The sequence below is a fragment of the Pseudochaenichthys georgianus genome, chromosome 4, assembly GCF_902827115.2.
Source record: "Pseudochaenichthys georgianus chromosome 4, fPseGeo1.2, whole genome shotgun sequence".
NCBI classification, from domain to species: Eukaryota; Metazoa; Chordata; class Actinopteri; order Perciformes; family Channichthyidae; genus Pseudochaenichthys; species Pseudochaenichthys georgianus.
In genome coordinates this window covers 42,633,122-42,644,599 of record NC_047506.1, presented here as the reverse complement: position 1 = coordinate 42,644,599, position 11,478 = coordinate 42,633,122, and the positions used below count along the sequence as shown (strand labels likewise).

The 11,478-nt window shown below is 46.0% G+C and overlaps 1 protein-coding gene across 1 annotated transcript; it reads left to right on the top strand.

Moving 5' to 3' along the window:
• Positions 1 to 518: 518 nt before the first annotated feature.
• On the top strand, positions 519 to 11,295 carry lmo4b (LIM domain only 4b). The gene is made up of 5 exons (XM_034082061.1): positions 519 to 966; positions 2,435 to 2,675; positions 7,128 to 7,224; positions 7,943 to 8,098; positions 10,481 to 11,295. Exons 2-5 carry the CDS (start codon positions 2,440 to 2,442, stop codon positions 10,487 to 10,489), a joined length of 498 nt encoding a protein of 165 aa, XP_033937952.1. The 5' UTR covers positions 519 to 966; positions 2,435 to 2,439; the 3' UTR covers positions 10,490 to 11,295.
• The last annotated feature ends 183 nt before the right edge of the window (positions 11,296 to 11,478 follow it).

Sequence of the window (11,478 nt, the reverse complement as noted above, 5' to 3'; positions counted from 1 at the left end):
CTCAGACTTGAGATGAATGCAGTTTACTGGATGATGCCATGCAGCTAGCATTTTGAAAATGTTCAATGTGCTTTTAGAAGAAACTAATCAAACATGCAATCCATCAGTTTTGATAGGATAACAATAATATCCAGCTAACAGAGCCAATCAATCCATTTATGAATCTTATGGACGATTACAACAAAAATAATAAAAACACAAATAGGCATGTTGCAACTACATTAGCTGGACACACTGCTAAATATTTTTAGATGGCAATAATGTTGTTTGATGTCTTGTAATCTCTCAATGTTTTAAAGTGTATACATTTGACACTCCGTTTCTTTCTCACCTCTTGGGTCCATCTATTCGCCTCCGTTTCCATCCCTCTCTGCTGCGTGTCAAAGTAAATCTCTCCTCCCTCTGATTGGCTGGATTTGTTATTCCTGTTAAATGGACTGCGCGCCGATTGGCTGTCGTGGGTCCTTCGTCACGCGGCTAAAAGGGGTTTTACTGGAGGTTTCTTCCTGTCAGCGAGACAGCGACACATGTAGAACAAGCAGCTAACGGGACCGGAGCGGACGGAGGACAGTCAGATTCAGCTTCAGCGCGAGCCGCGTTATTTCTTTCTCTTTCTTTTGCCAAACACTCCGTCTGAAGGACATTACGGCACAACGCAGACCTCTAATTACGTCTTGCAATGGACTCCTTTTGTTTCAGTGAAAACAAGAACACTAAAGCAGCAACAGTAAAACGGGAACCATCCAGTGGAAATACTATCTGATAACTCCATTTGCTCGCACCTCGCTTGTTGCCAGTGAATATCCGAGTTCGAGCCCTCTGTCGCGCGGAGCTGGAGGCCGGCGGTCCGCGAGACTACCCGCTTTTTACCTGTACTTTGTGGGACTGTTGTGGTCTACCTGTTAACCTGCCTAATCCTGCAAGTCATTAACTTTACAGCCATTACTCTGAAAAGAGATAAACGAGGTGGGTAGTATTGACGCATGGTTAAAATATCAGTTTGTATTCTTTCTAGTTTACTCTGGAATCTAGCCTTGTCTGATCTTTCTTTCTCAAGAATGGTAGCGGTGATGTGTGATATGATAGCCTGTGTTGTGATTCGCGTGACATTATCATCCTCCATATCCACTAGTAATGCAGTTACCACGTAAACACGCCAATGTAAGGCTTACATTTATTTTATTTTCCGTTAAAAGCAGCAGGCACGCACAGGACGGTTTCAGCACATGGCTGCCTGATGTGTTTTTTCCTCCTCCTCCCTCGTTCTGTTTCCATGATTTGGTCTCTGCGCCCAAATTGCCTGCCCTTGTAATTACTTGAGTTAGCCCATTTAAGTTAAAAGCCACCCCCCTCCTCTCTCCCCCTGCCGTCCCCTCCATCTCCCCTCTCTGAATGAAACTTGACGATGGTCCGACTTGTTTATCCAGGGAGTCACTTTCAGGTCGGCTTTTTGATTCATCTCCTTTTAGATTTAATCAGCACTAAGGTACTGTGGTTTGTCCCTAAGAGCCATCGCTAATGGGCTTACTGAATGCTTTTCTGTGTGCACCCCCCTCTCCCCAACTCTAATTAGCCTACCTGCCTTTCAACACAGATTTGGCTTTATCCAGGCATGTAGTCTGCCTCACCAAAGTGGAGGGGATTACATTTGAAAGAGCTCACATTAATGTTGTGGGTGAAACAAATGCCTGCATTGCATTAGATTAGAACACTTAGCGTCATTACAGGAGGTATATCCGGGCCATGTTGCCTATTAAGGTGCTGTTACATATTGTGTTGTTAGCTGCAGGGCGGATCATCTTCACCGCTCGGGTCAACAGGCCTGCAAGCTTCAAGTGTTGGTCAACACGGAGCCAACAAGCCACACAGTTCCACATGTCACTCTGAGGCTGTTCATAGTGTTCCTTTGTGTTTGCCCATAACCACCTCCCAGCTATTCAAAGTGCAATAGGGTGAGGGCGTGTGTGGTGAAGTGTGTGCTATTTACACTTTCTTAGGACAGCTCGGCAAAAGCAAATGCTGCATAATTGTTCCTTTGGCTCCTGGGGTGAACAGGAACAGTCTGTCACCGTGAGAGGTCCAATGAAGCAACAACACGGGGAGACCGAGACGGAGATCAAGGGCAGACTAGTTCACCAGATGACTCTGTTGTGGCAGAACAGGACTCAGAACTCTTCCCTTATGAGATTTATTTTAGTGCGATCTGATTTGACATGATGTTCAAGGGGCGGGACTTTCAAATGTGATATCTGATCAATTCACGTGTGGCGTACATGGTCGTATTGCCTTGTTGTTAAAGTATCTGGCACAGCCCTGAAGCCCATCCCAGGTCCTGGCCCTGTTGTATACACAACAATACTTGTCTGGTAAAAGAAAGTATGAACAGCAACTTCTTGGGTGCAGACAGTCAACATCATGTCCTGTGTGTTTTCAGGGACAATGGTTAATCCCGGAGGCAGCAGCCAGCCCCCGCCGGTGGGCGCAGGTTCTCTGTCCTGGAAGCGGTGCGCAGGGTGCGGGGGCAAAATCGCAGACCGCTTCCTCCTCTACACCATGGACAGCTACTGGCACAGCCGCTGCCTCAAGTGCTCCTGCTGCCAGGCCCAGCTGGGGGAAATCGGCACGTCCTGCTACACAAAAAGCGGCATGATCCTCTGCAGAAACGACTACATCAGGTGAGGAAAGCACGTCCAGTGCCACCAACAGACTAACCAGGTTCATATATAATAGATGTACACACACAAGGAGTTTGCTTTGGAGTGTAATGGTGCATAGAAACACAGTAGGAGGAATTAAGTTGTAAAAAAAAGAACAAATATATAAAATGTATTAAACTATAAAAATAAATGTTTACAAGAAATATATTAAAATACACAAAAGTAACAACATGAACATTTGTTTTGGAAATGTGCAGTACAGCAGAATCACATATCAAAGATGCAGAGCTGTGCCGTTAAAGAGGAACGTGCATTACAATATGGAATATTAGGAAATGCTATTTATTTACAATACCTCTCGTGTTCAGTGGATTCTCATTGACTTTATACCCAAGATAATTCATTTCACAAATTGACTTCAAAAAGTCCTCAAATATTTAAAAAAACCAATAGTAAATGAAGTTCTAAACATGACCAGCAAGGTGCCTCACATGGTGGTGCCATGACCAGCAAGGTGCCTCACATGGTGGTGCCATGACCAGCAAGGTGTCTCACATGGTGGTGGAGTCTCCTGGTCACTCACAGACATGCTCACGGTCCACTGAAGGACACCACATTGCCCTTGTAAGATGCATGTTAGCTCTGCGAGACACACGTGGACTCTTCCTGTCCGGGACAGATTCTCTTTTTATTTGTTGTTTTTACGTAACAGAAAAACACCATTTAATTAGCGAAGAGAGCCTTTTTAAATATTCTAGTCGGCGTGCCAGACGCCCAACCAGCTCATTGGTGACACTCGTCCTGGTCGTGTCGAGCCGTGTGCTGTGACGGCACAGTGTACTGAAAGTTCTAATACTTCTTGGACCACCCTGGGGCGCAAGAATGGTATTAATATCAACCCTATTAATGTACTGTATTTTTACTATTATTCTTTAACACTTTAAAAGCAATGTTTTTGTGTTAAATGTTCTGTTTTCACAAGTTAGAATATATGTCAAATTGTGAACCTGAGTTTGAGTTATTCCACTGGAGTTGACGTGAACATGCCGTTTAGATCCACACGGAGCATCAGGATCTAAAGTGCGCCTGTGCGCTCTCTCACCCATCTCATAACGAGGGAGTCAATGGGGTACTCGTCCATTATGGGACTATAACCTAATTACAATTGGAAGGGGGTAAAACGTGCGTACACCTTTCCACTTGTAATGAGCATGCTCACTGGAAGAGCTAAAACGCATATTATGGAACCACGAGATCTCTGCAGAGATAAAGATAGGAGCGGGGGAGAAAACATCTGACAGTGAGTCTACACAATTAAATGCTTTAATTATAGTCTCCCTCCATTTCCTTTAGTCCTGATGGGTTTTATCTAATGAGATCTGGTCCCTGGCTTGTATCCGCTCCCAGTGACGTGTCCGAAATGAATGAGAGCCACACGGCAAACAAAACATTTAATTAACCAAATTGGCTTTTGAGAGGGAGCAAGAGAGAAAGGCAAATAGAGGAGAGGGATTATTGCGAAGGCCGTTTGCTGCTGTTTCCCCGCTCGTCTTAAAGGGCCAGACGCGGTTTTGTAATGGACTGCTGTACTGCCCGAACAACATGCATGTTAAGCTCTGAACTTCTATCGATGCAGTTGATAAGAAAATGCTTATATTGAACAGAATTGGACTCGCATCACAGCTGTAGTGGATGTGAGCCTGGCCCGGGATGAGCCCATCTCCCATCCGTCAGACGGACCAGCCCACGTCAGAGGACACGCAGCGTCTTTGCTTCCATGCACGCCGCCACCAAAAGCTTTAATGTCAAACTTTAAGCCAGTTGCGTTAGCGGCGGGGATCATGTTGTTTTAAGCCGGCGGTGATATTATTCTGCGGGCTGCTCGTGGAGGGAGCATGGATGTACGTGTGGCTGCTGGATTCAGGGAGGATGCTGTCCCCTTAATTGAATAAGCCTAGGTAATTAAATGGCACTTTTCCAATAGAACGTGTGAGGTAAATCTAATAGTTGGTTATTTAATATCACTTTGAAGTCTGCCCACTCGAGCACTATGACGGCACGAGAGAATGTGAACTATTAGGCCAGGGAAAAAACCGGGATCTCAGAAATTAATTAAATCGCATGCAATTTAGGGGAAACGTTTATCTTGATTTGTCATAACAGAATTAATTCAAGGCCTTCAATTCACTTGGGGCCAGATCTGTTACTCTGAATTAACCAAGTGTAATTTGGCTGATCCCCCATCACCACCCACCCTCTACCCCTACACACACACACACACACACACATGTCCCCATCCCCCTGTTCCCAAAACACATGCACAACACAGATCCACGCGCGCCCTCCCTCATCCTAGCAATCTCCCCACCCGGCCCCTCCACCCTTTCCTCTAATGCAGCTCTTGCCATTATGCAAAGCCCCGCTTCAGTATCAATATGGCCTAGTGCTTTTAAGGTGCTTTGGCTGCTGATGGAGAGAAGCCTTTTTAATGGACTGTGTTGCAGAAGTCATTGTTGTGGGCAGTGCTACCCTACTCAAAGGCCTTGGTGAGTGAGGTCTGCATTCACCAGACAGCCTCGCAGCAGCAGCAGCAGCCATGCTATGTTTCACCTCGCAGTCGGCGCTGAAAGGAAATCCAATAGTTGTTGCCTATAGACAACAGACAGCTTCAGATGGGTGTTTGTGTTATTTAATTGAATCAAACACGTAGCAAAGTCAGAGACACCGAGCGAGGACACAAAAGTCAGCCAGCCAGAAACATGGTGAGAGCCACTGGTTTTTTTTTTTTTTCTTTCTTTTTTTTTTTTTTTTTCAGGAGAAACCAGATGTGTCACAGCAATTAAAGAGTCCCTTGGCCTTAATTATACTGACCCGGGGTGTCTGCTTCACCTCAGCGCTGTAGGTCACTGGCAGAGGAGGCCATTAAAGCCCCATTTCAAACCAATATAGCAGCTTCATTCGGCACCTAAAGGCTTCGGCTCCTTAAATCTAATTCTATATCAAGAGCCCTCCCATGATAACATATTGCACCTGGTATTGGTTCCACACTGTGGTGAAATAGAAAAGGCCACGGTGAATACTTCCTACAGCCACGTTTCGACCCCTCTCAAAAGCCATCGCGCAAAGGAAACTCTTCCAGGGATGACATTTAAATATGAAAACATATTTTCCATTTTAGCAAAGTTTGAATTTTCAAACAACTCTGCTTTGATGTGCAGACATGTCGTTGCGGGAGGGTGTCGTGTTGTTTCTCCACACATTGCACGAGTCTTAAAGCGATATACGTTCACTTCCACGCGCGTCCCAGTGAAAGCGAGAGTTGGCAGAGTTGTGACGACAGTCTCCAGTTAATTAGTTTCTGAAATGGAGTTCTGATGGAGCCATTCCAAATGAGGCTCTCTTAATGAAAGCCATGTCTGTGTCCCTTTGCCGAGAGCTCTGGCTTGTTTGTGCGTCAATATATCTAACAACTGCTTGGGTTACGGTCGCAATGGGAGACGCACGTATTCCCTCGCTCCGTGTCTTTGTGAAATTGCTAAATACTTTTCATAAAACTGTCCTCGAGAATGTCTCAACAGAAAGAATCTGTTTCTGGTTAATTTCTTCTAAGCCAAACAAGTTGTATCTGATGCACACGCACGCCGATGTTCACCACTCCCCCACCCTTTTCTCCTTCCACCCCTCTCTCCTTCTCTCCGGAGCATGTCAGACGCCGTGGTCTTATTTGATTGCTTAGGAAAAGTGCAGTGATAGAGCAAACACCCGGTGAGATATGATGACAAATGGGTCCAGATCCCAGTAAATTACTTTCTGCTCAAATCGAAATTTCATTCAGTTTGCTGCTCACCGAGATGAAGTAATCTAAATTGTGGACTCAGAAGGAAGATAGAAGGGAAGCTGGAGCAAGCATTTCATTATCAAGAGGCAGGGGGAGAGAGGGAGAAGGTTAGGGACGAAAGAGATGAGCAGAAGCAAATCTAAAGTGTTGACACCATGATTGAAAAGGTTAACCCATGCACATTATATATCATCCCGAGTAGCTACTGGTTTCTAATGGGAACAGGGCACTGACGGAGCATTCGCAGCCTGCGTCCTAATGGCAAAAGCACTACGTCTCCGCCTGGGTGTACAATCAAATCCTCTTAGGTCCTGATTGCTTATGTTCCAGGTTATTATTAGGTTGCAGAAAAAAGTGCAGCAAAAGTAATATTCCGTTTCAGAGCGAGATGCTCGTGGAGATTTACAGGATTCATTTCTCTGTCGATGATGTTCTATTTCTTTCCCCCCGGTATGTTTTCCCTTCCTGTAAGAAAGGCAGCTGGGGAATATTGAACTTAGCATTGAACTTAGTTTCCTCTTCATTCACACACTGAACAGACGCACGTGTGGACGCCACAGTCCTCTTCACAAGGCTACACCTGTGAGGATGCCTACAGTGGCTCTGTGGTAACACCTTTCTTTTTTCCTCAGATTATTTGGAAACAGCGGAGCTTGCAGCGCTTGTGGTCAGTCCATCCCAGCCAGTGAGCTGGTGATGAGGGCGCAGGGCAACGTGTACCACCTCAAGGTAAACCCCCTTTAGCAAGGTTTAGACTGCAACGTAAGCATGCTAGACAGATCTGTTTTGAAAAAAGGCCTGTGGTTGCTGGTGTTCTTCTTAACAATGGCCTTCACAGGGATAGATCACATTGCACTGGATTGGAATGACCAGTATATTTTATAGCCAATGCAATAAATAATTATTACTGGCTTTCATAGCCAAGCAAACTTCTTCTTGTAGTCCATAGCTCTGACCTAACTTGTTGTCACAGCAGATGATGTGTTTTTCTTTTCCTCTATGCTTATTGGCGGATCACTAACAAATATAAAGGTCCTTTATAAAGGTTCATACCGCCACCTACTGTATGGGAGTGTGAAGATGTCAATAACATCAGTTTGGCTTCGTATAGATAAGAGGTAAAGAGATGACGGATTGTTGATGCCAAACTTCATAGTTAGCAATGCCCTGGTTTCCTTGACAACATCAGTGGGGTTTTTCCATTGGAGTCTGATTTCCAATGTTATGATACATGCACCTCAGAACCACTTCTTGTTAGCAACCGCCATTTTTAAGACGCGTGCAAGCTTTTAGATTCACACGTTGGGTATTTACTTTATTAATTGTTCCTGTATTTTCCACCGTCACCCCGCACCGACACCTGCACATACCTATGTCTGCACTCACAAGGTGTTGAGCACTGGGGCCTGCTAGTGAACGCTTGTCTCTCTGCCCCCCCCCCTCGCAGTGTTTCACGTGTTCCACCTGCCGGAACCGGCTGGTCCCCGGGGACCGGTTCCACTACATCAACGGCAGCCTGTTCTGCGAACACGACAGACCCACAGCACTCATCAACGGACATTTGAGTTCACTGCAGACGAACCCACTACTGCCCGACCAGAAGGTAAGACCCCCCCACACACACTGGGTGTTTCTCAATGTCAAGGACGCTTCCTTGGTAGGACATGTCTTCCGAGTCAGGTCCTTCAGAAGCGAGGCAAGAATCCTTCCTAGCCTCGGAAAACAAAGAATGGTGGAACAGGCTAACAGGTGTGCGTCATATCCGAGGCCCCACCTTAAATGGAGAGCGATTTCCGCCAAAGATTTGGGAAATTGGTCCGTGCGCAAAGCATTGTGGGGATTTTAAGATCGCGCAGGATACACATGAGCAGCCTTGAAATTTCCTGCAACGAAGGACGCCGGCCTCGGTAGGATTCCAAGGAGCCTGGACATTGGAACAGTCCTTCTGCGGGACTTGATGACGTAGCATCCTTGACATAGTGGTTCTGGCGGAGCCTTCCTCGACATTGAGGAACACCCGCTGTCTGCTGACGGAGTGCGCGCTTTATGCTTCTTTTCAAAGTGTTGAAATGAGCAGAGGGATCATAACTTCAGAGTTGAGGAGTAGTAAGAGACGCGATCAGTCGGCGGGAGTCATTAGCAGGAAAATAAAAAGCACCTGTAATTGTCACGGTGGCATTTTTTACTCTGTTTACATTGATGTTCAACTTCACTGCGAGGACGCAGCAGATACTAAATCTCTCCGAGCAACGAGGAATTTTATTTTTAGACAGCCAATGGATTTTTCCATCACTCTTCTTGGAGGACACAGAAAGTCCGTACGAACCGTCGGCACAACACATGTGAACATTATTTTATTCTGTACTGCTGTTCCCACACTCGCCTTTCTATAAGCAGAGACAGAGTTAAGTCGACACTAACCACCCTAACTACCCTGCTGAAAGGATGACAGGATGCCGTTAATACAGTGTTTAAAACAGGTCTGACTTCCTTCTAAACGAGGCTGGATCACCTGCTAAGTTATTCCTCCAAGGCCAGAGTCAGTATCCAGGCCCGAGGTGGAACACAGACAGCGGCTGCTGCAGTCTATCATGAGAGCTGTCACCATGGCTTCCCTGATTTCATCTAGGTGCCTCCAGTGAAAGCAAAACAGAAGGCCTAATCATATACGAAGGATAACTTCATTCTGCCGCAGGAGATATAATCATTTCTGCCTCACAACAAGAGCTTTATTGATACCTTGTCTGCACACACAGCACACACAGATATGGAGGGTGCTTGGAGTGTGTCAGAGTCTGACTGAAAGAGGAATTATATTGTTGGGAGCATGCATTTCACCTCGAGTGGTTTTGTGAGTAGAGGAGAGGTAGAACTCCATTAAGCCCCCCCGCTCCCCCCCCCCCCCCCCCCTCCACGTCACAGGCCTTTTAAGGGCTTGTCACTTCTACAAATCAGCTCTCAGAGCTCTTAGAGCTCCTCACATTTAAATTGAAAGCCGTTGCATTATCTAGCTTAATTTTAAATGTCTGTTTAAGTCCATACTGCCCCTGCCCCCCCCCCCATGTCTCTTGTAGCATGGCTGGTGTAGTAAATATGAGGCCTCATTGTTTATTTATGTGCTAACATCAATTGTAGTGAAAACTGCTGAATTATTGATGCTTAAATGCAATCTGAATATTGGCCCCGGTGCTTTAATTATAGCAGAGAGAGAATTATTAAATAAACAGACACAGCGCTCAGCGGGACCCGTCTCAGGATGCTTTGTTATCTGCCCGAGTGAGAGCAGGAGAGCTGCATCACTGCTGCTGCTAAAGCGCTGTTCTGATGGCCTGACTTCCACAACGATGCCCTGTTCAGGATCAATACGCAGCCGGTGGCCTCCACACCCGACTGTAGCCACACAGGCTGCTCAGCACGCAGCAGAGAAGCAGTCACCGCTAACACGGGGGCTATCTCCTGACCGTTGCTTTGATTATGTGTGATTTTGCCGTAACGTAATTGGTGCTGTCCTCATCCGTGGCGTGGGACAGTCGATGCTCACTTATGAAGCTCTCTTCCTAATCTCTTTGTTCAGAACAGACAAGTGACCTCTCTCACACGGAGCTTCTTTGACCCCGGGGAGCAAGACCCTCCCAGCGCCAGTCACTTTAATTAGCCCCCAAGTAGGAGTTTGCAATTACTAATAGAGCGGAGCCCTCCTAGTGATTTGAGGGATGAAGGGAAAAGTAAATCGCTCCTAAGAATCATAAAGAAGAAAGAAAGTGTTTCTGTGTGCCAGGCTGAGCGCCGTTCTAATTCTACCAAAGAGAACGGCGTCATGGATGCACCTTTAAGTTAAAGGGGACCCAGACGGGTTTCAAAGCCTGGCTGATCGATACGTGAGATACGGGGGAAGCTGATTTATCGGGGTGAAACATTCATGTCGTGATGTGAACTGATGACGGCGCCCCATTCTAAAATGTCTTCTTGATCTCTCACTATCCAGGTGTGTTAGGCGGGAGCTGAGCAGGAAGCAGGAAGTGTGCCTTCACTTTGGCCTCGTGTCACCGAGACAGCGTGGACCAGCAGCCCAGCCTTTTAGCTGTGCTGCAGGCCCTCTGCCCCCCCGAGGAACCCTCCACCCGTCCTACCAGTTACATGACTTTGATTTCTGAGCCCAGCTTCAACCTCGGCTCCTCCGAAGATATGGGCGGACACTTGCACTTAATGCACCTGAATCTGGACTCTGAGGACTCCACTACCTTGGAATACAAGAGGAGGGGCCTCTCACTGCAGAGACAATGATCCAACACGCGGGAGATGTGGAGGAAAAGACTAATGAAGAGAAGAGACGCAGGCTTTATAAACTCTGCAGATTTGTTTAAAGACATTTCGGGGGAAACCTGAGACCTTTTTCATTTGTTCCTCTCTTCCTTTTCTATCAGGATTTCCCCGAAACATGGTGTTACCACTTTATATATTTTAAGTGTTGTCAAAGGGGAATGCGTTTTCTTTTCTTTGGTGGTTATAGAAAAATATGGGTTTTAAAAAAATCAGTGGCTTTTTGTGGGAAACAATTTGTAAACTGCCATGTATGTACAGTATGCATGTTAATGTCGTTGTCCAGGCGTGGCTACAGTACATCTGACCCCCGCCCTCCAGACTCCACCCATGGCAACAGAAGAAGTGTGCTCATAGTCAGTAATGTAGAGATCATCACCAACATATAAATGCTGAATGAAAGAGAATTTATTTGTGATACTTTCCGAGACATTTGCTCCAGTACGGTGTATTTAATTAATAAAAATATTGAAGATTTAAGCGGCTCCTTAAATTCATTTTATAGCCTCTGAATCTAATCAAAGTTACACTTTATTGTTTATGTTAGTGTATGTGTATCTTGTATTGCTTTCCTGATCCCCCCGATCCCCTCGTCTGCCTTACCTCTGAACATGTTTTAAGATCCACTCGGTCTCCAGCCGTGCACTCATCAAGGTGCATGAT